Here is a 24,418-nt window from a genome sequence, read left to right as displayed (position 1 = left end):
GATTTGCTCCGGGCTGTTGCTTCATCTCTTTAGGTAATGAGGAATATTTATCTTCCATCTCCTATGCAAAGTTTACTCAAGATTCGCATCAGTGAGCACAACAAATTGGCTCCGCGGTTTGAGAGCAGTTTTTAATGGCTGCGCATTATGAAACAAAGCCTGTTAATTTAACACTTAGAACCCACCGTCAGCCGCACTGGATTTTCCCATCCTCTATAGTTATAGAACTAAAAAAAACTCACTTGTTTCAATAGGGGCATCCATTCCGTGATGGAATTCTGAAGGAATGTGTGGTGTTCCGGACAGCCAGCAAAATGACAATGGATGCGGTGGGCATGGGAAAAAGTTAAACAATGGGACTTTTGTTTAAACTGCACTGTCCTATAATGAAGACACATGCGGATCAAAAGAGCTTACGCTGATTCGGCTTTAACCACACCTGCTCAATAGTCCTAGTTAACACTGATGCCAAACTACATAAATAATTGCTATATTTTGGAATTTGCTTGTAACTTATTTCAAACAATGTTATGTAAACAGTTGGCTTTCTCCAGGTATTATTGACCTCCTCTGCACAAAACAAAACAAAACAAAATAAAACAAAACAAATCAAAACAAATAGCAATGTTTTGATAGTGCCAAAAAGTCACAGTGCTTATTTTTTTCAGGGAATTAACCTAAGAAAGGCTTACTTATAGTTGTCTCTGCGAGTTAAGCTTAGATAAGAAAAACATCTACAAACATCTAAAAAATTACACACAGTGCCTTTGACATCTGTCATTTTCTTCAAATGCTTTTGGAGAACTGAGAATTTAAAATGCATACTGGTAATCAAGCACAAAACTGGCTTTTCCCTCTCAGGACATCATACACTGTAAAAAAATAAAAATAAATAAAATACGGTAAAAAAAATGGCAGCTGTGGTTGCCAGAAGTTTACTGTAAAAAATACAGTAGCAACGTTTTAGGTTTAACGGGACAGCTGTCTGTTTTACAGTTCAAAACTGTATAATTTAAAGGTTTATATTGTAATAATTACGGTTCATAACTGTTTATTTTGCACACTGTAAAAAATTCTGTTAAATTTATGGTAAAAAAACTATTTCATTATTATTTCATTAACTGATTCATTATTTCATTAACCAATGTCAGTTTTGTACCACTGACAACCACCAAATACAGTGGTGATGAGAGTCACATGATGAATCAAAGTTCATCACAAGCAGCTTTTCCACATGCTGAGAAGGACAATACTAATCATCAATCACACTCAACACCATCATGGTAACACACATGAAATTTTGAAAATGCAATAAACATTAATTTAACAACATTAGATGTAACATAAAACCCTAATGAACATAACTGATTAGAAAAAACTAAGAAACAGAGTTATTTCAATGAAAGTGTATCAAATGTGAAGTGTCACGCAGGGAATTGTGGGAAAGTCATTTTATGGTTTTTCATTGTAAATTATACAATGACTTGTTATTTTTTATTTCCAAGAACTGTAAATTTAATGGTATTTTACTGAAAAATTACATTAAATGTACCGTTAGATCTATTACAGTTATTCACCGTATATAGTACGGAAACTTTCTGTAAACCAATTAACTGTTTTTCACCATAGCATTTTTACAATCTTTTACTGTTAAAATCACGGTCATTTTTTCTGTGTATTTAATTGTAAAAGGCAGCATAATTCAATTGGATAAATCAGATATCATCTACTTTTTATATTTTGCTATAATAACACATTATTTTAGATGTATTTATGTGTACAATCAGGCTTTTTTACACTCAAAAAATATGTTGGATTTACTTAATTTTTTTATGTCAACAGGTTCCATGTAACTTGGTTATGTTGCATTTAATTAACATTATTTATTTCAGTTAACTTAGATTTAAGGTTAACTCAATGCCATTTAGTTGAATCAGGTTAACATTCTTAATTTTGTCCAAAACCATTAAGTTTAATTATCCTCAAATTAATATCAAACAGAAATTAAAACAAGTAATCCAGTTTTACTGATTAGTTTATTTAGTGAATTTTCACAACTTTTACAAAATCTTTACTCTTTAAAGACTCTTATTGTTAGGTGTTAGCCAGAAGATGGTTTTATTCATCTATGGCATGCCCAAAATAGCTGTTTTTATTATTAAAACAACTTTAATTGTTGTTAGCAGGTCCTCAACCCAAGCACATGTCCTACACTTCACCACAATGGTAACCCCGAAACTATTAACATAACAGAAACTTTTAAATACCAACATAATAGAACAGTAAACATTAAAGGTGCCCTAGAACTTTTTTTAAAAAGATGTAATATAAGTCTAAGGTGTCCCCTGAATGTGTCTGTGAAGTTTCAGCTCAAAGTACCCCATAGATTTTTTTTTTTAATTCATTTTTGTAACTGCCTATTTTGGGGCATCATTATAAATGAGCCGATTCTGAGCTACTGGCCCTTTAATTCTCGTGCTCCACGCCCACGTAGCTCGCGCTTGCCTTGAACAGTGCCTAAACACAGTTTACACAGCTAATATAACCCTCAAATGGATCTTTACAAAGTGTTCGTCATGCATGCGGCATGCATGCTTCGGATTATGTGAGTATTGTATACTGTTATATTGTTTACATTTAATTCTGAATTAATTTGAGGCTGTGATCCGTGGCTAACGGGCTAATGCTACACTGTTGGAGAGATTTATAAAGAATGAAGTTGTGTTTATGAATTATACAGACTGCAAGTGTTTAATAATGAAAATAGCGACGGCTCTTGTCTCCGTGAATACAGTAATAAACGATGGTAACTTTAACCACATTTAACAGTACATTAGCAACATGCTAACGAAACATTTAGAAAGACAGTTTACAAATATCACTAAAAATATCATGTTATCATGGATCATGTCAGTTATTATTGCTCCATCTGCCATTTTTTGCTATCGTCCTTGCTTGCTTACCTAGTCTGATAATTCAGCTGTGCACAGGTCCAGACATTAATACTGGATGCACTTGTCTAATGCCTTTCATAATGTTGGGAACATGGGCTGGCATATGCAAATATTGGGGCGTACACCCCGACTGTTACGTAACAGTCGGTGTTATGTTGAGATTCGCCTGTTCTTCAGAGGTCTTTTAAACAAATGAGATTTATATAAGAAGGAGGAAACAACAGTGTTTGAGACTCACTGTATGTCATTTCCATGTACTGAACTCTTGTTATTTGACTATGCCAAGATAAATTAAATTTTTCATTTGAGGGCACCTTTAAAAAAGTCTCTCCATTTTCTCATGTTGCTAAAAACTGCTTAAAATAAGCATTTACTCCTAGATCACATTTACTCCTAGATCAACCCATTTGCAAAGCATGATGGGGAGTGAAAGTCCCGTTTCAAGTCAATTTAACATGAAGCAATTAAATTTGAACCAGAAACCTAATACAATGGTGTTGAATCAAAATAAGTTGTTTAAATAAAGTGAACAGCATCAAAAATAATTTTTTTGAGTGTACCGAACACTTTGCATAGCAAGAGGTGGCATGATGTGATTAGTTCTTGAAATTTAAGTTCTGAAGAAAGTGTTTGTTATAAGCTGTTTTTTTTTTTTTTTAATTATTATTATTATTATTATTTATTTTTTTTTTATTTTATTTTATTTTTTTACTGTTTTACAGTTGGATTCCTATATGTGTTGAGGTCCTCAGAGCTCTCCTATTAACTGTCAGTTGACACTTTTCTTTCGGACTAATGCAGTTGAAATGTCTGTAGAGTGCTTTCAAGCTGCTTCAGTGACCACGCCGTTGGAAGTCTTTTTTGATAAAAGTCTGCCTCTGCGTTCATTTTTATCCTCATACAGCCTCATAATATATAAGGGCTCACGTACAGCCCTGCTGATTTTGCCCAATTATTTTTGATAGGCCATCAATGTTCTGGCCTTTCATGGGCTACTTCACTAGGTGTGATCTAGAGGGGCTCATATAGGCCCTTTTGTGAAGCTGTTTTTGTTTGTGTATGTGCATGTGTTCTAGCATATGTCAAGGTGTCTAATCAAGTGATTAGACCCTTTTGCTTTTTGTTGTAGCATTGCCTCTGTGTTCATTTACAAGGTGAAGCTAGTCATGACTGATATGAGGTCATAGAAAGAGGTAATTAATGGAGGTTTTCAGCTGCTCAGACAATGGCGGAGAAGCTTAATAGCACATATTATATTATACAGAACAACAGCTTGATCCTGTATTAAGCTTTCTGACAGTTTGAAGCTAGCCTAATGCTCACCCTGCAAGCTTCTTACAAGAAACAATGGATGACTACAACATTATACTAATTTGAACAGTTGCTCTTCACTTCAGAAGATATTTTTTTTCTACTTTGTCAGTCCTGGATGTAGTAACATATTTAAAATACAATGCCTCCCACAGATCACATACAGATCCTTCAAATATGGACGTTTATGCAGACAATAGCATAAAACCGCTCAGCCATCAGTTCAGCATCTCAGGATTCTTCTCATGCCTGTGACAGCACTTTACTGATCTCTCTCAACAGTGGCTTATCACACAGAGAGACAGCACAGATAACAGCTGAATTCAAGTCCCAAAGGGAGGAGAAGTACACCATTAGAAGCCCACATGCTGTCATTTCACGCCTCAATTCTTGTTATGTTCGCTGTTGTTTGCTGTGCCCAGTTTCTAAATGACTGATTTACAGCCCTGAAATTAATTGCCGTGTGAGTGTTTGCATTCGCTCCCAACGGACAGTTCATCAGCATGTACAGTGACAAATCATAGGCGTTAAAAACTGCTGCTATCTGACACGTGTGATCTATGAGGGAAACACACCGGAAATGGCTGCCCACTCTTTTGGCTCATGTCATGTTGTAGTTGTCCTTCGGGAATCACAAATTGGGAGATGAGCATTGTGTTTTGCCCAGCTGACACTGGAATATATAATCGTGGTTAAGAATTTGGGTGAATCTCACAAAAACATGTTAAAGAATGCTTAAAAAAATGAAACCTTTTAACAACAATTTATGTTTTAGGCCTATTTTATATTATTTTAATGACAATTAAGTGCCTTTAAGTCACCTCAAATTATTTTTATCATAATGTGTACACATTTTTTTTTTCTCATTCTTCAGCTTGCAGTTATGATTTTTTATTTGTTTTTATGTCAATATAAAAGCAGTATTTTAAAATATGTATTTTTGGCATTAGTGTTGAGTAGGAGTTGTTTTTGTGTTTTATTTAAACTTCTGTAGTGGTGTTTTTGAGGTGAAATTATGACTTGATCTTCACAAATTTCATAAGATTTAGACCCCTTTATTTAGGTGATGCATGTATTTAGGTGACAGATGTACGTGATTCAAACAGCATGAGCACTCCATCAGAACAATCACCCAGCATGCATCTGAATCTCACAGATGATGAAGATCGAGAGAGGGGGCCGCAAATGGATCCAATAGTGGCGTGGGGGTCTCGTTGTCCACTTGAAGCTTTAGAGGGGCTTTTTACGGGAGTGTGTGGGAGTTACTGCTCGGCCCGACAACCACTTCAGCCAGATGACTGATGCTGGGAAAGCAGAAGGAGATCATCATTAATTGATGCAGTGGCAAATGTAGGCGGCTTTGGAGAAGGAGCACACACACTCTTACACTCAAACATGAACACACAGGAGGACAAAGGCTAAAGTCGTGGCTGCTGAAGAGCAGAACACATTTGAATATTGAGGCTGGGTAATGCTAGCATTTATCCATTCCATTATCGGAGATCTTTGCTGCGTGGTTGGAAATGGAAATAGCGCTGTCATTTACTTCACGCTTCTGTATTTTGACTTATATGCAAGGGTTTTTCAGATCTGTTTTGGATGTTGTGTATGTGTGAGGAGATTTTATTTAGGACACCCCATGATAATGGTAGCGAATTCTTCAACATAGGCTCATTGAAAGAATGTGCCTCTACCTACATTCTTGCAAAACTCATAAAATTCACTGCAGTTTTCAGCTAAAATGAACACCAGAGGCAGTTAAACAACAACTTTTGTTCCTTAAATTCCTAAATTATGATTAAGGGGCAGATTATCAATTAATTTGGAATTTCCAACTTTGATACAATACCTTAAAAAAATATTGATATTCGAAACCAAAATGATACTGGATAGTTTTCATTGTAAAAATTAAATACAGATTAATGCTTACAATTAAAGTTTACAAATGTTATTCAGTCAAGAGCGGCAAGTGATTTTCTCTGTCTTTTGTTCTTTGATTAACATGTTTATTAGGCTGCTGTCACATTAAGAGCTTGTGCATGGATCCAATATACTGTTGCGTAACATGCATTTTTTTCTCAACTATTTACATTCCAAAACTGGTTCTACACAGTCCTTGCACGTTTTAAATTAACTTATTCAGAGAGAATTTTGGCCCGCTGTTGCATCTGCAATGGCCTAAGAACCATTAACAGAACCAAATGTTATGAACTATTTGGTCCTTCTATTGTTTTAAAAAGAAACAGATTAATTTCCAAAGCTTGTTTTTACACAATAGATAATTTGTTCTTTTGTATCTTCATCAGAATACATACTCTAGATCTACAGTATGGCAGCTGTCAGCTTTGTTGGGTGTTTTCATTGGTAATTGACATGCTGAGATATAGCAGGTGGACGCCAAAATCTTTGTGTGTGTGTGTGTTGTACCGTTAAATATAATGTTAGGTCATGTGACCTTAGAATTGATATAGTTGCATCCGGGAACTACAGGTATGCACATGTGTTTGTGTAGCTCTGACCTGCCAGTTGACATGCCATAAAGCAGTAGTTGGATCACGGAGCGTCTGTCTGCGTGTTTGTGATAGTGTGCATGTGCGTCTGCCTGACTGCTTGATAATTGACATCCTGTAAAGCAGCAGGGGTAGGCTTGTTTGCGCTCTGCCGCTGAAGGCAGCTAGTGGGGGGAGGACACTCTGTCAATGCACAGCCTGAAGGACCCAAACTTGGCCTGGCTCTGATGGCCTTGGTCTGCTAAGATATTGCAGCCATCTGGTAGCGACACCCAGTCTGAACGGAGCCTAACAAGCCATAACGAGCACAGTACCAGGGCTGAGCTGCGTCGTCTGCTCTTTGCCACAGACCTAGTTGTCGAGAACCACAGTGATTGTATGTTTCTGTGTCACAGTGGATGAATCCTCATTCACATTGCTACAGTGTTTAGTAGGCAGATTAGGGATAGTGCACGTCAAAGGCGTTTCTGGGATTTCACTCATATTTTGTGATTTGTAGAATGAAGATTTGAATATACAGCATTTTTGGACGAGAAATGTACCAAACTTTAACTTTTTTATGACTGGTAAGAGTTTTTGGTCTGAAATATCATGATTTGTTCTTATATTTTAGCTTTGGTGGCTTAATGTAAAGAATATTCCACAATACCATTCAAACATTTGAAGAATATAATATTTTTTAATATTTTTTCTCATGCTCACCAAGACTGCGTTTGTTTAATTAAAACTACAGTAATATTATGAAATATTTTTTTACAATTTAAAATAACCGTTTTCTACTTTTAATATATTTTAAAATGTAATTTATTCCTCTGAATAAAGCTGAATTTTCAGCATCTTTACTCCAGTCTTCAGTGTCACATGATCCTTCATTAATTATTTTAATATGCTGGTTTCTTATTATTAATGTTGAAAACAGTTGTGCTGCTGAATATTTTTGTGGAAACTGTGATACATTTTTCCAGGATTTGTTGATGAATAGAAAATTCAAAATAACATTTATTAATTATTTATTAGTTTTATTTTAAATAGATTTTTTTAACAAGGTTTGTTATTCATACTGAACCTACTTTTGAATTTTGGTCATATAATAGCATCAGATAAACTTTACAAGTTTTTTGGTGGTAAACTATCCACTGACGTACAATGGTCAGGCAGTTTGTATGTTTTTGATTTGAATCATGCATGTTACTTAAGGCAGCGATGTTCAGTTTAGCAATCTTGCACTTGTGCTGATTTATTTTTTTACTTGGCAGAGCCTGTTTTGTACTAATTTTTGCACTCTGTGACTGCAAAATTAATTTCCAAAATCAACAAAATGTAGTCAAATAATAATCATGTAGTATACCTCTCTCTCTATTTTTGCATGTGTGCCAATGTTTACCCTTCCACCTGCCAAAAGTGGCACACATGCCTAAGGTTTTTGACCCTTGATTTGCGTTGGCTAGATGCTTACACTTTACACCATGTATGCAGTAAAGCACTCTGTGGTATGAAGATGTAATTTTATGACAGTAGGTCCATTTTCACATTGCTAAAGAAGTGCATTTAGTGCATGTAGCAGAGATATGCAAATTGAGATTTTGCCAGTTGGAATGATGCTTTGTGAGGGTCATTAGCCTGGACAGAAGGATCTTCTTCATTCATCTAAACCCATGTTCTAACAAATACAAGCCCGTACTTGTTTTAAATGCTGTGATCTTTCACACCCTGGCTTAATGAATCTCAATGAGCTCTCACAGTGTGAGTAGAGCTCATGTCATACACTACAGTAGCTGAGTGAGTGTTACTCCTCCCCAGCATATTATCATCTCAGAGCTAACGAAAAGTCTAATGAGTGTAATAAGAACGGGGAAACAGAGCACAGACAATGCTCATGGGATGAGGAGGCTCAACGCTGTGATTTTAACTTTATAATTGCTGTAATTGTTGTGCCTTTGTCTCATGATGTTTGCAGAAATCAATGATAAATGCTTTGATCTGGACTCGTACTGACCACAACGGACCTAAAGAAGTCACAAAAGATCTGCAATAGACAGTAATGTCATCTTCTGTTGACACATCATGCTGGTCATTTTCATGTCGGTCCCTATCTAGCGCTTACTAATGACTGCACTGTACATTAATGAGTAATTTTAGATGTCTCATGGCAGAAGAATTATAGGCTTTGTGCTGCTACAATAAAGCCCCCAGCACACAAACCCCCTAACTCGACTTAAAAAAACTAATAACTGTCACAGATTGAGACGAAGGCTATAATCAGGTTCCTGTGTTTTAAAAAATGGCCGTCTCAGTGCTGTCACCAGTAAAGTGGCTGTGATTTCTAAGATTATTGTGTTAGCTGTTCTTTGTTCACGTTGTATCTTTGTCGGATAAGAAAATGCTCAGCTATGCTTCATTTACTCTAGTTAAAAGGAAGGGAGGAATAAGGGTGGTGGAGAAGGACAAAAAATGAAGTATAAATGAGATTAACTTCAGTGGATCAAGGGCTTGTGTGACACTTTTTACTGTAGTTATTTACTATTTATAATAAAAGATTACTGTAGTTTTAAAGGATTGTGGCTGTATATTATAAAGGGCACTATAAGTTAAAAGCAGCAGTTAAAAGGCTGATTAATTTCTGAGGGGGTGGAAAGCATTCAATTAGTTCTTGCTAAACAGTTTACTGGAAAATAATGGCACTGTCTCATTTATACACAGCATATATGTCATAAACTGGGTTTTGTGCTCAAAGACAGAATTCACATATGTAATGCATGTGACTAGATTTTATGCAGAACATGAAAAAAAAAAAAAAAAATCCTGTGCAAGAGTGACAGTTTTTAACAATTTGTCCTGTTATTAAAAATGTAAAATCCTTTTATGTTTGATAATTAAATTAACAGACTTTTTGTGAAGTTAATTACGTGATTTAATTTAATTTAATGGTAATTAAAGAATTATTTTATGACAGGCTCACCGTACTGGCACGTTTTCAGAAATTAATCAGGTTCATAAACTGAGAGCCATCTGCCAAGTGCCAACCAAATAGAAAATTTGTAAAATTGTTCTTATATGTCTTATTGAAATATAAGGCTTTCATATAAATTCAGGATGAAACGTAAGTAGCAGTAGATCTTTTATTACAGAGTGTAATGGATTATCGAAAAATATAGGATCAAATGTAGGATTGGGACTTGGTTCTGGCATGACACTCAAAAATGGAGGCAGATGAAATTGAGTTTACAGGGGTGGGGGTTTAGGTTTAAGTCCTATACGTCAGAAAAATTATGAAATGAAAAATAAATATATAAAAGAAACATGCACAGATGAATCATTCACAAAAAGATCAATAACATGAATTTAGAAAATACATTGGGTGAATTTTCATTTCATGCCAACTTAAAGTGTCATAGAAGGAGCATGGTATATATCCATGCATTGTGAATTGTGAATTACATGTATTACTTGTCCATTAAAATTGTGATTATAATAAATGTGACAATGTCTGCTCTGAAATTTCACTTTTTTAAGGTTGTGCTGTGTGTGCGCTCTCATTCACAGTCTGAAAAAAAAAATCATCTACTAACATAAAGTTGCAAATTTATTTTATGTTTATGATGTTATATTATGTTTTTCTCTGGCCTGTATGTTAATTTTTAAGTTTGATGAGTTTTTCCATTTGTGTTTGTTAGACTCAGCGTGATCCACAATTTTTCATTTTTACTTTTCTTTTTTTCTAGTGCCACACATAGGGTGTGATACTCTTGTACTCTTGTTTTTTTTACACTCAGTATTCATTTGATTGCTCTTTGAGTGTTTCATTAATGTTTTTTTGTGTCTGTGTGTGTATGTGTGTGTGTCTCACTAGCCTTCGTAACCCTTCTAAATGGTGACCAGGCACAGGATGCCATCCGAACTCTGCACCAGACATCAGTCCGAGGCCGTGACATCACCGTCCAGCTTCAGCCCACGGACTCTCTCCTGTGTGTCACCAACCTGCCCTACACAGTCACTGCCGGCCAGTTTCAGGAGCTGGTGCGTTCCTATGGCAACATTGAGCGCTGTTTCCTGGTGTACAGCGACCTTACTGGCCACTCCAAAGGCTACGGCTTTGTGGAGTACATGAAGAAGGACTCGGCCTCCAGGGCACGGTCAGAACTCTTGGGCAAACCGCTGGGTGACCGTGCACTCATGGTGCAGTGGGCTGACGTCAATCAGCTGACCTCTGCTGACCACCTCCACTCCAAGTGCCTATGCGTGGATCGCCTGCCGCTAGACTTTGAAGACTCGGAGGAGCTAGCTCACATTTTTTCAGAGAGCTACAAACCTGTCTTCTGCCAGGTGAGATGTGGAAAAAAGTAGTGGGGGCATTTATATTCAGGCATTTCACCTCCAACGACATGACTGGAAAATAATTAGTTTATAGAACAAATGATTTTGCCTTTGGAGAAGTGATATATTTTTTTAATCAAACAGGTAAATTATTTCGGTAACACTTTACAATACGGTTCATTTGTTAAACATTAGTTAATGGATTAACTAACATGAACTAACAATGAGCAATACATCTGTTACTGTATTTACTAATCTTCGTTAGTGTTAGTTAATGAGAATACAGTTGTTCATTCTTTGTTCATGTTAGTTCACAGTGCATTAACTAATGTTAACAAGATTTTAATAATGTATTAGTAAATGTTGAAATTAACATTAACAAAGATTAATAAATGCTGTATAAGTGCAGTTCATTATTAGTTCATGTTAACTAATGTAGTTAACTAATGTTAACTAATGAACCGTATTGTAAAGTGTTACCATTATTTATTTAGGTCTATTGCAGTCTAGTGGAATGCATTTGTTGTTGCCATTTGCATTCTTTTAAAGGGATAGTTCAGCCTAAAAATGGAGCATTTTTTCATCATTTAGGCCTATTTATCTCTAGGACTTTCTTTTCTGCTAAACACAAAAGGAGAAGTTTGGTATATTGTCTCTGGTGCTCATTTTAATATGATGAAAACTGAGGAGGATGTTAACTGTCAGTCTCCAGAAAATGAAGAAAACAGCCATAAAAGTTTGTGAGTCAAATTAAAAATTCAGCTTTTTAAATGAATCACAATAGTTGAACCTCATAAGTGTAATTAGCTCTAGAATCTGACTACATTGATTGTGCTTTAATTTTTTGATTCACTTAAAAAAGTTGGTTCATAATATTAATTTGTTTGAGAATGAGACTAATGCATAGTAACATTTTGATTCACTAAAAAGAACCATAAAAATCATTTGTTTAGTAATCGGATTACACTGATTGTGTTTTATGTTTTTGATTGACTTAAAAAAAAAAGGGCTCATAAGAGTCATTTGTTCAGCGATCTGACTACACAGTTTTTCTGTTTCACTTAAAGAAATCGGTAATAAGAGTAATATTTATTTTTGGTAATCAGACTAGACTGATTGCGCTGTATGTTTTTGATTCATTAAAAATAACTGGCTGAAAAAAGTCATTTGTTCAGGATTCAGGAATCAGACAACACCGATTGCTCTGTAGGTTTTTGATTCACTAAAAATAATGACTCATAAGAGTAATTTGTTTAGAAATCCAACTACACTGTGCAGGACTTTTACTTTTTAACCACAAATGCTCATCTTGCACTAGCTCTAATAATCGTAATCATGTTGGAAAGGTCACACGAGATGTAGGCATAAGTATCGACCCAGTGTTTACAAGTGTGGAAGAGGACTGTTCAACACTTGTTGTATGTTGAATGACACATTTTTATTTGTCTTTGTGTTAGTTTATTGTTTAAAGTGGTACTTTTGTGTGTGTATCCTGGATGTTTAAATATTTTGAAACACTGGGTCGGTACTTCTGCCTACGTCATGCGTGACCTTTCCAAAGTGATTACGTAATGTGTGGCGCATAGCAGAGCTAGTGCAAGACGAGCATTTGTGGTTAAAAAAGTGTGTGTATACAGTGGCATGAAAAAGTATGTGAACCCCTTGCAGAATCTGTGAAAATGAGAATTATTTTAATAAAATAAGAGGGATAATAAAAAATGCATGTTATTTTGTCCTGAGTAAGATATTTTACATAAAAGATGTTTGCATTTAGTTCACAAGACAAAACAATAGCTGAATTTATTAAAATAACCTCATGTTATTAAAAAAGGATCAAACATTCACTGATGCTCCAGAAGGAAACACCGGGGGGTGAAAACTTTTGAATTCAACTATCAAGGTAAATTGTACTTAATTTTTCTGCCGGGAAACATGCAAGATTTCTGTTGGTTCCGAAGGGCAGTATTAAATGAAAAACAATGATATTTAAACAAAATAAGAAAAATTGTGACAAAATTGTCCCTCAGTTGTCCTCAGTATGAAAACACAGATCTCAAAATCCTACAGTCACTGCCGGAAAGGTTTCAGATATGCAAAAATGCTTGAAAACTGAAGAATCTGCAGGACCTGGAGGATTTTTCTGAAGAACAGAGCTCAGTTTAACTGCTCAGGACAAACAAGAGACTCATGAACAACCATCACAAAACATAAAAAAAAGTCGTGGATCATCAGGTAACCACACACAGTATTGAGAATCAATGGTTCACAAACTTTATGAATGGGGTTATTTTAATAAATTCAACTATTGTTTTGTCTTGTTAACTAAATGCAAACATCTTTATGTAAAAAATCTTACTCAGGACAGTACTAAACATTAGCCCTCTTATTTTATTAAAATAATTCTCATTTTCACAGATTCTGCAATGGTTTCACATACTTTTTCATGCTACTATATATATATATATATATATATATATATATATATATATATATAAGTATACTATATACTATATATAAGTCCATTATATGGAGAAAAATCTTGGAATGTTTTCCTCAAAAACCTTAACTTCTTTTGACTGAAGAAAGAAAGATTAACATTAACATCTTGGATGACATGGGGGTGGGTAAATTTTCAGGAAATTTTAATTCTGAAGAACTAATCCTTTAAAGGAGTGGCTCATAAGAGTCTTTTGTTTGGCAATCAGACTACACTGACTGCACTGGATCTTTTTGATTCTCTAAAGAACCAGCGGTAATATTTTGATGGTCTCCATTAGACATTCTAATGGCAGTAAGTAACTTTGCAAGTACATGTCAACTTATTCTACTAACCCTACCCCTAACCCTACCAGTGTACTAATACTCTACTAATACTCTAATGAGTGTTAGTTGACATGTAGGTACAACATTACTTATGGACAACAGAATGTCTAAAGGGCACCAAATAAAGTGTAAACGAACTGGCTCATAAAAGTCATTTGTTCAGGAATCCAGCTACACTGATTATGCTAGATTTTTCTGATTCACTTAAAGAAATGGCTCATAAGAGTCATTTGTTTGGTAATTAGACTGAACCGATTGCACTGCATGTTTTTGATTAGCTAAAAAAGAACCAGTACATAAGAATAATTTGTTCAAAATTAGGACATCAGCTTGATGGTGCTGTATGCTTTTGATTTGCTAAAAAGACCCAACTGATAAGAGTCATTCATTTGGGAATCCAACTACACTGTGCTGGGTTTTTCTGATTCAGTTAAAGGAATGGCTCATAAGAGTCATTTGTTTGGTAATCAGACTACACTGGCCACGCTATTTTCATTCTGTTGAGGATGCACGTTTATGAAAAGCGGGGTGGGGTGAGAGACTAGTGTGCAAGGCCGGTGGCGTGATTGAAGAGCATCACCTGCGCGCTGCACCGATCTCGTATTTATGTTAACATAACATAAATCCAGGCGACCTGGTCCTCTCTCGTCCTTCACTGTCGTCACTCCTCCTTTTATGCTTCCAGAGCTCCTCTGTGAGAGATATACGAGACCGGTGCAGTGCGCAGGTGATGCTCTTTAGCAATCACGCCACCAGCCTTGCGCCATTCTCTCGTTTTTTAAAATGGACCCTGGTTTTCTGTTCCCAACCTAGTCATTAGAGAAGTACTAATGTTCTGGCTTCAGAGGTTGAGTTCTGTTGCCAGACTTGGTGACTAGGACTTGTGTGGAAACCCTGTCTGGCTTTCACTTCTTTCAGCACTGTGTTAATAAGAGAGAACTTTTCACCATGCAAACCTTCTCCAGAAATCAATACCTCCCAGGAAAACTGCCTTTAAGTGCTGATGCAGGATATGATTTCCTCAGCCTCCATCCTAATCAAAACCATTAAAGCTAAAGGGCAACACTGACTTTAGATCCGCAGTTAGGGTGAACACCAGCCAACACAGAAATCAATACGCTGCACCCTCTCAATCCCATGAAGCTTTGCAGCAGTATTAAACCCACACCATCTGCTGGAGTGTTGGAGATGCATCAAGCTCTCAGGACTTTGACCTCAAATTGCATCACAGTGCTCTCAGGCCTCTTTAATACTCAAGCTTTGCTTCCAGAATCAATAATGGAGTTCTCTTAATATTGCCACCCCCACTACTGTACAGAAATGAGATAACTTGATGAACGGCTGAAGTGATTCAGCTCATCTGTGTGCAGGAAATGCCGGAAAACAAGATGCAAAATGTACCTTACGTTAACAGAAAATGTCTCATCAATATTTAGGAGGTTTTTAATGATCTAAAAGCTTCTTTCATAACTGGTTAATGATTGGAAAGAGTGACTCTAGTAATGTTCTCCTAATTGAGGTTCTTCAACACAGCTGTTTCAATATATGGAATTATTTTAGGGTTTATTCAGTAATTCTGTCGTAATAGTGCAGTGGTTACCAAACCTTTTCAGGTGGTGAATCACTTCAAAAGTAAAACAAAAAATGCAGACCACCTAACACTCCAAAAATATCAAATATGTAGTGTATAATTACCCTTAGTTTATAGCTCATATGCTGAAAGATACTTACGTTTACAAATCCATAATTTTTTAGACTGCTGTTTGGCTAGTTTCACTGAAATGATATAGACTGCTTATTAAAGCTGCAGCCTGTAAATTTTTTGGGTTAAAAATAATCCAAAATCAAATTATGAGCAAGTACATAGCCAGCCAATGTTCAAAACTATCTCTTTTCCTTAGCCTGATTCATAATGCTAAGCTTGTAATAATGCTGTCTAATTTTGAATGGTACTGGTGGGTTTCTGAGGGAAGTACGAGCATTCCGCCAGCATAACGTCACATTTGTATACATAAAGGAGTCCTAGCCAGTAGGCTATATCAAAAGTGAGGATCGCATACAATCTATGGTGAGGAAGCTGCTGGTAGTGGATGATTTTATAGCCTTTTCTCACAACAGAATAATTCAACTTATTATTTTGATGTTGGATTGTAATCCAGAAAGGTCTAAACGATTAGAGATTAGACTGCACAGAAATTGAAATCTACAGGTAATGCTAATACACTTAAAATGCACATAGTCATGCAATGCTGATGTTGTTAACTTTAAATGATAATAATTTGCACAGTTTGATGTGATATGAGCTAAGCGATCGCTAAGATTTATTCACCATGGGTAGCACGATTTTTTGTATTGTAATGTTTTGTTGTTTTGTTTTTTTCCATGTTACTTACTTGTTCAGATGACATTTTCCAGTGAAAATTCTTATTTTGGTCATACTTCCAAGATGCAGAATCTGTGATTGGGATGTACAGTGAATATTCACACCATTGCGGTGACTGACAAAACAAAACATTAGATTCATCCACACTGAGGAGCCGTGCCGATGCACGACCCATGTAAAGATGATAATTCCACAAATTACTGCAAGTGCACGTTTCAAACAGAGATGGCGACAAAGAGACAAAACTTACGGACTGCATCTTTAACTAGATAAAGCTAAAGCTGGCCACTACTTAAGAAGTTTAAGGAACATGAAGTTTAACTTGCATCCACTAACGCATAGTAGTATCTTCTTTGTCATACTGACATGAGGTTGAGTAAATGATGACTTTTACTTGCTTAAAGTCAGAATAGCTTGATCATAGTTCACATCTCATTTGAAGTGATGACCAGGTCATATCTGACAGTCCGCAGTGGATGCAGAAGTGTATTTCTCAAAACCATTATCATGTCGATATGAAATGACAACACTCTTGATTTTAGTTGGCAGGAAATGTCAGCTCTATTATATGTGTTTGAAAATGCATCTTTTTTTCTTTCTGGCATCTCACCTCCCACTTTGTCACTCATTCATCTCACAGCCCCCCTCCCTTCTGTCAACTCTTTTCCTTTTGCCTTTCTTTTTGAGAAAGACAGCAGTTATGTTATTAGATGACTCAACGCATTCATGATGGGCATATTCTGACCCTGGCACATATGAGGGACTTACTTCCATACAAATACTGACAGCTGGACACACACATACACAGTACAGTACATCCAGATATGTTCAGGTGGACGGAATTGGCTCAGTGGTTTTAGAAAAGATTTTGTTATTCCCTCTTTTGGCTTTTCTTCATCCATTTGTCCCTCTCTTTTTGTCTCCGTGTTTTTCTTTGGACTGATATGAAGGTCAACTCATCTACTGACCCGTGACCTGACACCCTCAGTAGATTTTGAAGGCTGTCATAACACAAACACAAACAAACATGTCACTTTTTAAGACAACCTCCTACTTGAAAATGGTATATGAAGACAGAGTAATATGCTTTTAAAATAAGTAACCATGAATGTTTTATGTCTAAAAATATTAATATTGATCCCATACAGATTAAGTGATCTGATTTTTAATGCTGCTGCATTATTAATGACCACATGTAGGACATTTAAAATATTTATACATCCATTTGGGTGTTTGGATGCATTTAAATATACCTCTCATTGTTTTGCTGTCCATGCTTTTTTGCTCTGCAATTTTTTTTTTTTTTTTTTTTTTTTATGTACAGTATTAGTGCCTGCATGTTGAGCATATGTGCCAGTTTCCATGTTTGTGCACTTATTCTCATGATCTCAGGTTGTGATGATATTCCTCTTATGTATTTAAAGGTCTAGTGTTTAGTATGAATGTTTCAAGGTTTGTCTGTTTAGACCACTGTTATTTTAGTATTATTTATAGTATTATAATGTTTATTAATATGTTGAATTAGCTTTTATTTTTATATTTTCAGTTTTTATTTTAGTTTGTTTTAGTAATATTGTTATGTGTTTGTTATTTGAAATATTTCTGTTTAGCTTTTATTTATTTTTATTTCAATTGTTTTAGTCATTTTAGTACTTCAACTTAAACACAATTTATTTCAGTTACTTGCCAAGGCAACATCACTGATTTTTGTTTAATTTTTCATCTGATATTTATATTTTATATTATTTCAGCTTTATTTCAATTGTTGATTTTTATATATTCGCTATGTTGTTTATCTATGGCCACGTACACACTGCATCTAAATTCAGTTGTCAATTAGCTTTTTACTCAGATTAACTCCAGTGACAACCGCATTTACAAAAATTAACTCCAGTGACAACCGCATTTACAAAAATTAACTCCAGTGACAACCGCATTTGAACTGAAGCAAACAACTACTTGTCTTTGACGTATTTTACCATGCATCAGAGATGTGTCTCTCTTCTGTGCGGTGCAAGAAAATCACACGGATTGTTATTGGGGTGGACTCTTGTGACTTGGGGCAGTTTAAGGAGGTCACTGGGGGCCCCAGAGATATCCATGAGATTTGTATGGGCTAGAGACATTCAAATGTTCTTCCAAAAAAAAACAAAAACATCTTGATATTTTTGCAAAAAGATCTTATGCTATGTTACATAAAGCAGAGTTTTTTTGTACTTTGCCGGTGCCTTGACATTATTCTTTCATTCATACTGCCCAGCGCTCCCACTTTTCCCGAATCCCACTGGGGTCTCTGTTTCGCTCTCAAAGGTCAACCATTTATAACAGGAAATAGACCATGTCCGAGCCAGAGGGAACACGCCATGCAAACATCCAGGCACAATATTTGCTTTTGATGGAGTGTTTTATGGTTTGGTATACTCTTTGAGTGTTTAAATGGAGGTGGTTGCTGTATTGATTTCCCTGGCCTGAGGTCAGTAATGGCTGGCGGTTAGTGTGATTGCACCTGTACATACAGACGGTGGAAACCTATTGCCTGACCACTCTCTTCTTCCTGTCTAGGAATGTGTTTGTTCATACAAGGCCTAACAGAGAAAACTTGTGGATCATTATTGCAGTAGATTTGTTTCAAGTGCCCTGCAGGATGCAGATTTGCAACAGAATCAGTTTGGGCAAAGAGAGAGTTTTATTTTCTCCCGATTTTCACAGACAAGGCTTAAGCTAGTCCTGGACTAAAATGCATGTTTGAGTTGTTTTAACTGAAAGCAACTTGCACTGACATACCTTAAAATATGCCAGTGCCATTGTTTTGTCTCAATGCACACCAGTAATGTTTTTTTCCCCCTAAGGAATGTTTATAAAAGCTACTTAAATGTCCTAATTTATCTAAAGCCTACTCCTGTCCTGGCTTAATCTGAACCCTGTCTGTGAAACCAGGCCTTTATGCTCAAATTTTTCTCAAAGAAGCTTGTCATTATATACAAACACACATGTCTACTTCCTGTTTGATTTTGCTAGTCTGTGTGTGGTGTCTTTGGCTGAGATAAGAGCCCTGGATGGTGAGTTTCCTTTTTGTTTTGTTTTTCATTCTATGCCTCTAAATATCTGTTTTTCATATTCCATATCTCTTTTCACTGGGTTTTTTGAAACAAGATATGTAACAAGCTCATCTGGGGCTGTTTTTGTGTGTATATAAGCAGGAACATGAAACAGAGGAAGCCTGTAAAAAAAAAAAAAAGAAAATTACAAATGAGATGTTTTAATAGGAGATTTTTCCAGAACCGGTTCTCCTAGGCAGAAACGCGATTAAATGGAGAGCAAATGGAGTCTAATGTTTCCTGCTTCTCAGATTTTTCAAAATTTCACATGTACACTACCTTTCAAATTTTTATAAAAAAAAAAAAAAAAAAAAATATATATATATATATATATATATATATATATATATATATATATATATATATATATATATATATATATATTACAGCTATGGAAAAAATTAAGAGACCACTTAACATTGATTTCTGAACTTGGAGTGGTCTCTTAATTTTTTCCATAGCTGTATATATATATAGTACAGAAGCGGATTAGGGCCAAGCAATAATAAAAAAATAAAACCATCTCGAGATTAAAGTTGTTAAATTTCGAGAAAAAAACTCGTTAAATTTCGAAAAAAAAGTCGATAAAATGTTGAGAATAAAAGTCATTAAATTATGAGAAAGAAGTCGTTAGATTATGAGAATAAATGTGTTAAATTATGAGAAAAAAAGTCAAGAATTTGTTCTCGTAATTTAATGACTTTTTTCTCGTAATTAATGACTTTATTCTCAACATTTTATCTCGTCATTTTTTCTCGAAATTTAACGACATTTTTCTCATAATTTAACGAATTTGTTCTCGTAATTTAACGACTTTTTTCTCGTAATTTAATGACTTTATTCTCAACATTTTATCTAGACTTTTTTCTTGAAATTTAACAACTTTAATCGTGAGATGGTTTTATTTTTTTATTATTGCTTGGCCCTAATCCTCTTCCGTAGCAAAGATATATTAAATTAAACAAAAAAAAGTAATTAATTTAAAAGAGGCAGAAAAGAGATTTATAATGTTACAAAAGCTTTCTGTTTCAAATAAATGCTGTTCTTTTTAACTTAAACGTTATTTATTTCTTTATCTGCTATTATCCATTACTTATCTAACTTCATCATGTGACACTAAAAACTGGAGTAATGACTGCTGAAAATTCAGCTTTTCCAACTCAAAAATGTATAAGTTCTCTGTCACAAACTAATCGCAGATTTTACAAGATACCAATGTCTGCAATGAAAAACCAAAGATTTCAGTATGAACTACTAGGGTTGTGTCAGTTATTGGTTGATATTAGGGATTTATATATATATATATATATATATATATATATATATATATATATATATATATAATGTATCACATTAGTCAATAATACTTAATCATGAGCTTAAAGGATTAGTTCACTTTATCAGAGATATATTAATAAATATGGATGGATGGATGTGGATGGAAGCACTTTCTTCAGCTCATACTCGTTGGTATCGCTCACTGCCATTATAAAGCTCTGATGCATCAGGATATTTATTAACATAACTCTGATTGTATTTATCAGAAAGAAGAAAGTCATATACACCTAGAATGGCTTGAGGGCGAGTAAAGCTTGGGGTAATTTTCATTTGAACATGAACTAATCTTTTAATACTTTATAGTACTATTTATTGAAGCATATTGTAAAGAGTGTTTCCTATAGTAGAAGAAATCAGCCATAACATGAAAATAATTATCTGTTATTGGTTTCTCATCACATTTTTCCAAGAACAATTTATCTGCATCAGTGCACATTAATTTTAAAGCTCTGTTCTTACTGTATGGCAACAGTTGTCTCATATGCTTCCTTTCTTGTATTCTTATTAGGGTATCAAAATCCACATAACTGAATTTGGTAGGATGAAGCCACCCGCTACTCAGGCAATTACACACCCCTTCAACTCTAGGTGCCACTTTAATAAGCTAATTTACATTTTCACAAATATCTCTGGAAGTTTGGTATCAAAAAGCATCCACAGGATTTATTCTTTTGACTATTTAAATTATATTCACACATGGACTTCAACCTTAATGTTTTCTGCTCTCGGATATATAATTTTTTATATATTTTGGATGGAATGTCTATTGATATTCAAATGGAACAGAACTGCTGCCAATAAAATTGCTGAGCTATAGAAGAGCAGTAAAATGTTCCTCTGGGAAGAGATGCTGGGAACGGTGTGCATTCAGCGTAGTGTTCAAACGGACACACACACACAAATGTTTGACACTCTTCCAAATGACGAATGCTTTTCCTTCTCTATATTTAGACTTTTATATACACTGTCCTGACTGCATTATAACTGGCACAGATAAGCCGGGTTCCTCCGAGACATACCGCACCACTTATTACTGCCAAGGACGTATGCTGTGTGTGTGTGACAGTGTGAAAGAAATATCCAGGCCACACTAGTACGCATTACAAATTCATGGTTACCTACATTCTCACCATCATGTCCTATGCATGTATATATATATATGTGTGTGCGTTACTGTGCACATGAACATGTGTAAGTTCCCACATAGAATCTGACTGTGTTTCCCTTTTTGCTTTTTCATCCTTTAAGCCACTCCTTTCTGTCTTTCCTTTAATCATCCTATCTTCATCGCACATTCTCTGAACATCCTGTCGTTTCTTCTGCACTCTATATTTTCCATCTTCTTCTCTTTCGCTGGCACGTTATCCGTTCATTCATTCACTCACCCTCCAGAGCTCCCTTTCTTCTCTCTCCCTCATTCTCTATTTCTTCCATCTATGTTCCCTCAGGGGTCTCATTTCCATCTGAGTAACTGCCAATAGCTGATCAGTTTCTTCCACCCCCTCGATCCAACCTTCATCCTTTCTTTCCACATTCTTCTATCTCTGTTTACCTCTCTCTCTTTCTGCAGGAAGGCTGTTCATCAGTGTTTACTGCACCGCTATACAGGAGTTGCGAACTTGTGAATTGTTTGTGATGAGAAAGAGATAGGTGGCACAAAATATATAATATATTGACAGTAAAATAGTTAAAAACAGTGTTCTATTGGTTTGTCTTTGTTAACTGCACAGATAAAGGAAATAAGACGTGAACAAATCACTTGACTAGTGAGATTCTTTTGTAATGAATCAGTCAAAGTTGGTGAATCAGTCTGAATAAAGCACAGGAGTTATTGTTTTGAATTTTGACCTGAATTGACTGAGAAAGCGGCACAAAATATATAATATCATGAACATGGAGTATTTGAAAGCCGTGGAAGGCACTTAGCTTTAAGATGAATGTGATAAAGGAGAGGTAGAGGAGGCAGTTCTTTCCACTGATCAGTCCCTGCCAGTTGGTGGAGATGTTTTGATGAGGTGCTGCTGTACTCCCTTGAGGCCAATTCAACGAAATGACGCACATAGATGAAAGACAACACCTCACAACACATCTGGAGTGTGTTTGTTTGTGTGTGTTTACTCAAGCTCACCTTGTGAATGTTCTTGATTCCCTGTGTGGTTCCTCATAAGGTTGGTGAGATTCAAAATCACTGCCTGGGAATGTGCATGTGCAAGGTTTCATGGTGAATCACTTTATCGTTAAATATGTTTTTTTGCAGTTTGATTTAATGTGCGTCTGCAGTAAGTGGTCCCCGATATTTTGTTACCTAATGTGATGACTTTCATGCATCATGCAGTGACCATGTACTTTTTGGGGGCTTTGCATGTCAGAGGTGTTGTATAGTAAGCGTTAAAGGGTTAGTTCACCGAAAAATTATCATTATCAAATCATTAATTACTCACCCTGATATCGTTCCACACCCGTAAGACCTTTTTTCATCTTCAGAACACAAATTAAGATATTTTTGATGAAAATCCAAGAGTTTTTTTTTTATTTTTTTTTTTATCTCCAGTAGAAAGCAATGTAATTATCATTATTCAAGGTCCAGAAAGGTACTAAATACATTGTTAAAATAGTCCATGTGACTGCAGTGGTTTTGCGCAAAAACAAAACAAAAACAACAACTTTATTTAACAATATCTTCTCTTCTGTCTTTCTCCTATGCTGTTTATGTCTAGCACTTCCAGGTTCTACGTCCGAACGCCGGCTCATTATTGACCACTGTAGTCACGTTGACTATTTTAATGATGTTTTTACAACTTTTCTTGACCTTGAATGACGTTAATTATGTTGCTTTCTATGGGAGATTAAAAAAACTCTCTCGGATTTCATCAAAAATATCTTAATTTGTGTTCCAAAGATGAACGAAGTCTTATACGTGTGGATCGACATCAGGGTGAGTAATTAATGACAGAAATGTAATTTTTGGGTGAACTAACCATTTAAAGGTTATTCTATTTAATATTTAACATATCATTCATATATATATATATATATATATATATATATATATATATATAATATATTATTTTATTTTATTTTTTTTTTAAAGGCAGCAGCAAATACGACCAAAGCCAGACTTCTTTTCACGTATTCCAGAGTCATAAAGAAAACCATAAACAAGGAATTGACTCCCACAGACAGAGTCTAGTTTTAGATCTGGACACAGCTGGATGATTGAAAGTATGAAATGACGTCATCTCTGTTTTTGACATCTAATGGATAGTTCATCCAAAAATGAAAATTTTGTCATTATTTACTAGTGGTGGGCATAGATTATTTTTTTGAGTCTAGATTAATCTCACTGTAATCTTGGAATTAATCTAGATTAAAATGCCTCATTTGAATTCTGCCGAAAACATTCAGAATATGTATGCTACCCAAATAATGACTAAAAGTAATCCGCCATTTTGTCCGACAAAGCAGTCAGGAGATTAACCTCAGTGGAGTTAAACTTGAAAAATTGTGTATATTGATATCTTTCATTTGAACATTTGAAACAACATTGATTCTCATGTTCATTCATGTTTATTTGATGCTATAAATGGAGTCATAGTAAGAGATAATCGGTTTACGAGTCTTTTGAGCTGAGGCGCTACAGCAATCTGTCACGACCATGGTCATGACACATTAAAGAGCAACAAAACG

General features: G+C 35.3%; 1 protein-coding gene across 4 annotated transcripts in view; it reads left to right on the top strand.

Annotated features, from left to right (window-relative positions):
- raver2 (ribonucleoprotein, PTB-binding 2) overlaps positions 1-24,418 on the top strand; it is an 80,865-nt gene that overhangs the window by 27,012 nt on the left and 29,435 nt on the right. For all 4 annotated transcript variants that reach the window (XM_067374693.1, XM_067374695.1, XM_067374692.1 and 1 more), the window contains one exon: positions 10,626-11,098. In XM_067374693.1, coding sequence (XP_067230794.1) covers positions 10,626-11,098 — 473 coding nt within the window. The remainder of the gene's footprint in view (positions 1-10,625; positions 11,099-24,418) is intronic.

This window comes from Chanodichthys erythropterus, chromosome 21, assembly GCF_024489055.1.
Source record: "Chanodichthys erythropterus isolate Z2021 chromosome 21, ASM2448905v1, whole genome shotgun sequence".
In the NCBI taxonomy this organism is placed as follows: Eukaryota; Metazoa; Chordata; class Actinopteri; order Cypriniformes; family Xenocyprididae; genus Chanodichthys; species Chanodichthys erythropterus.
Note: the sequence above shows the minus strand (reverse complement) of the source record. Positions and strands in the feature narration are given on the sequence as shown.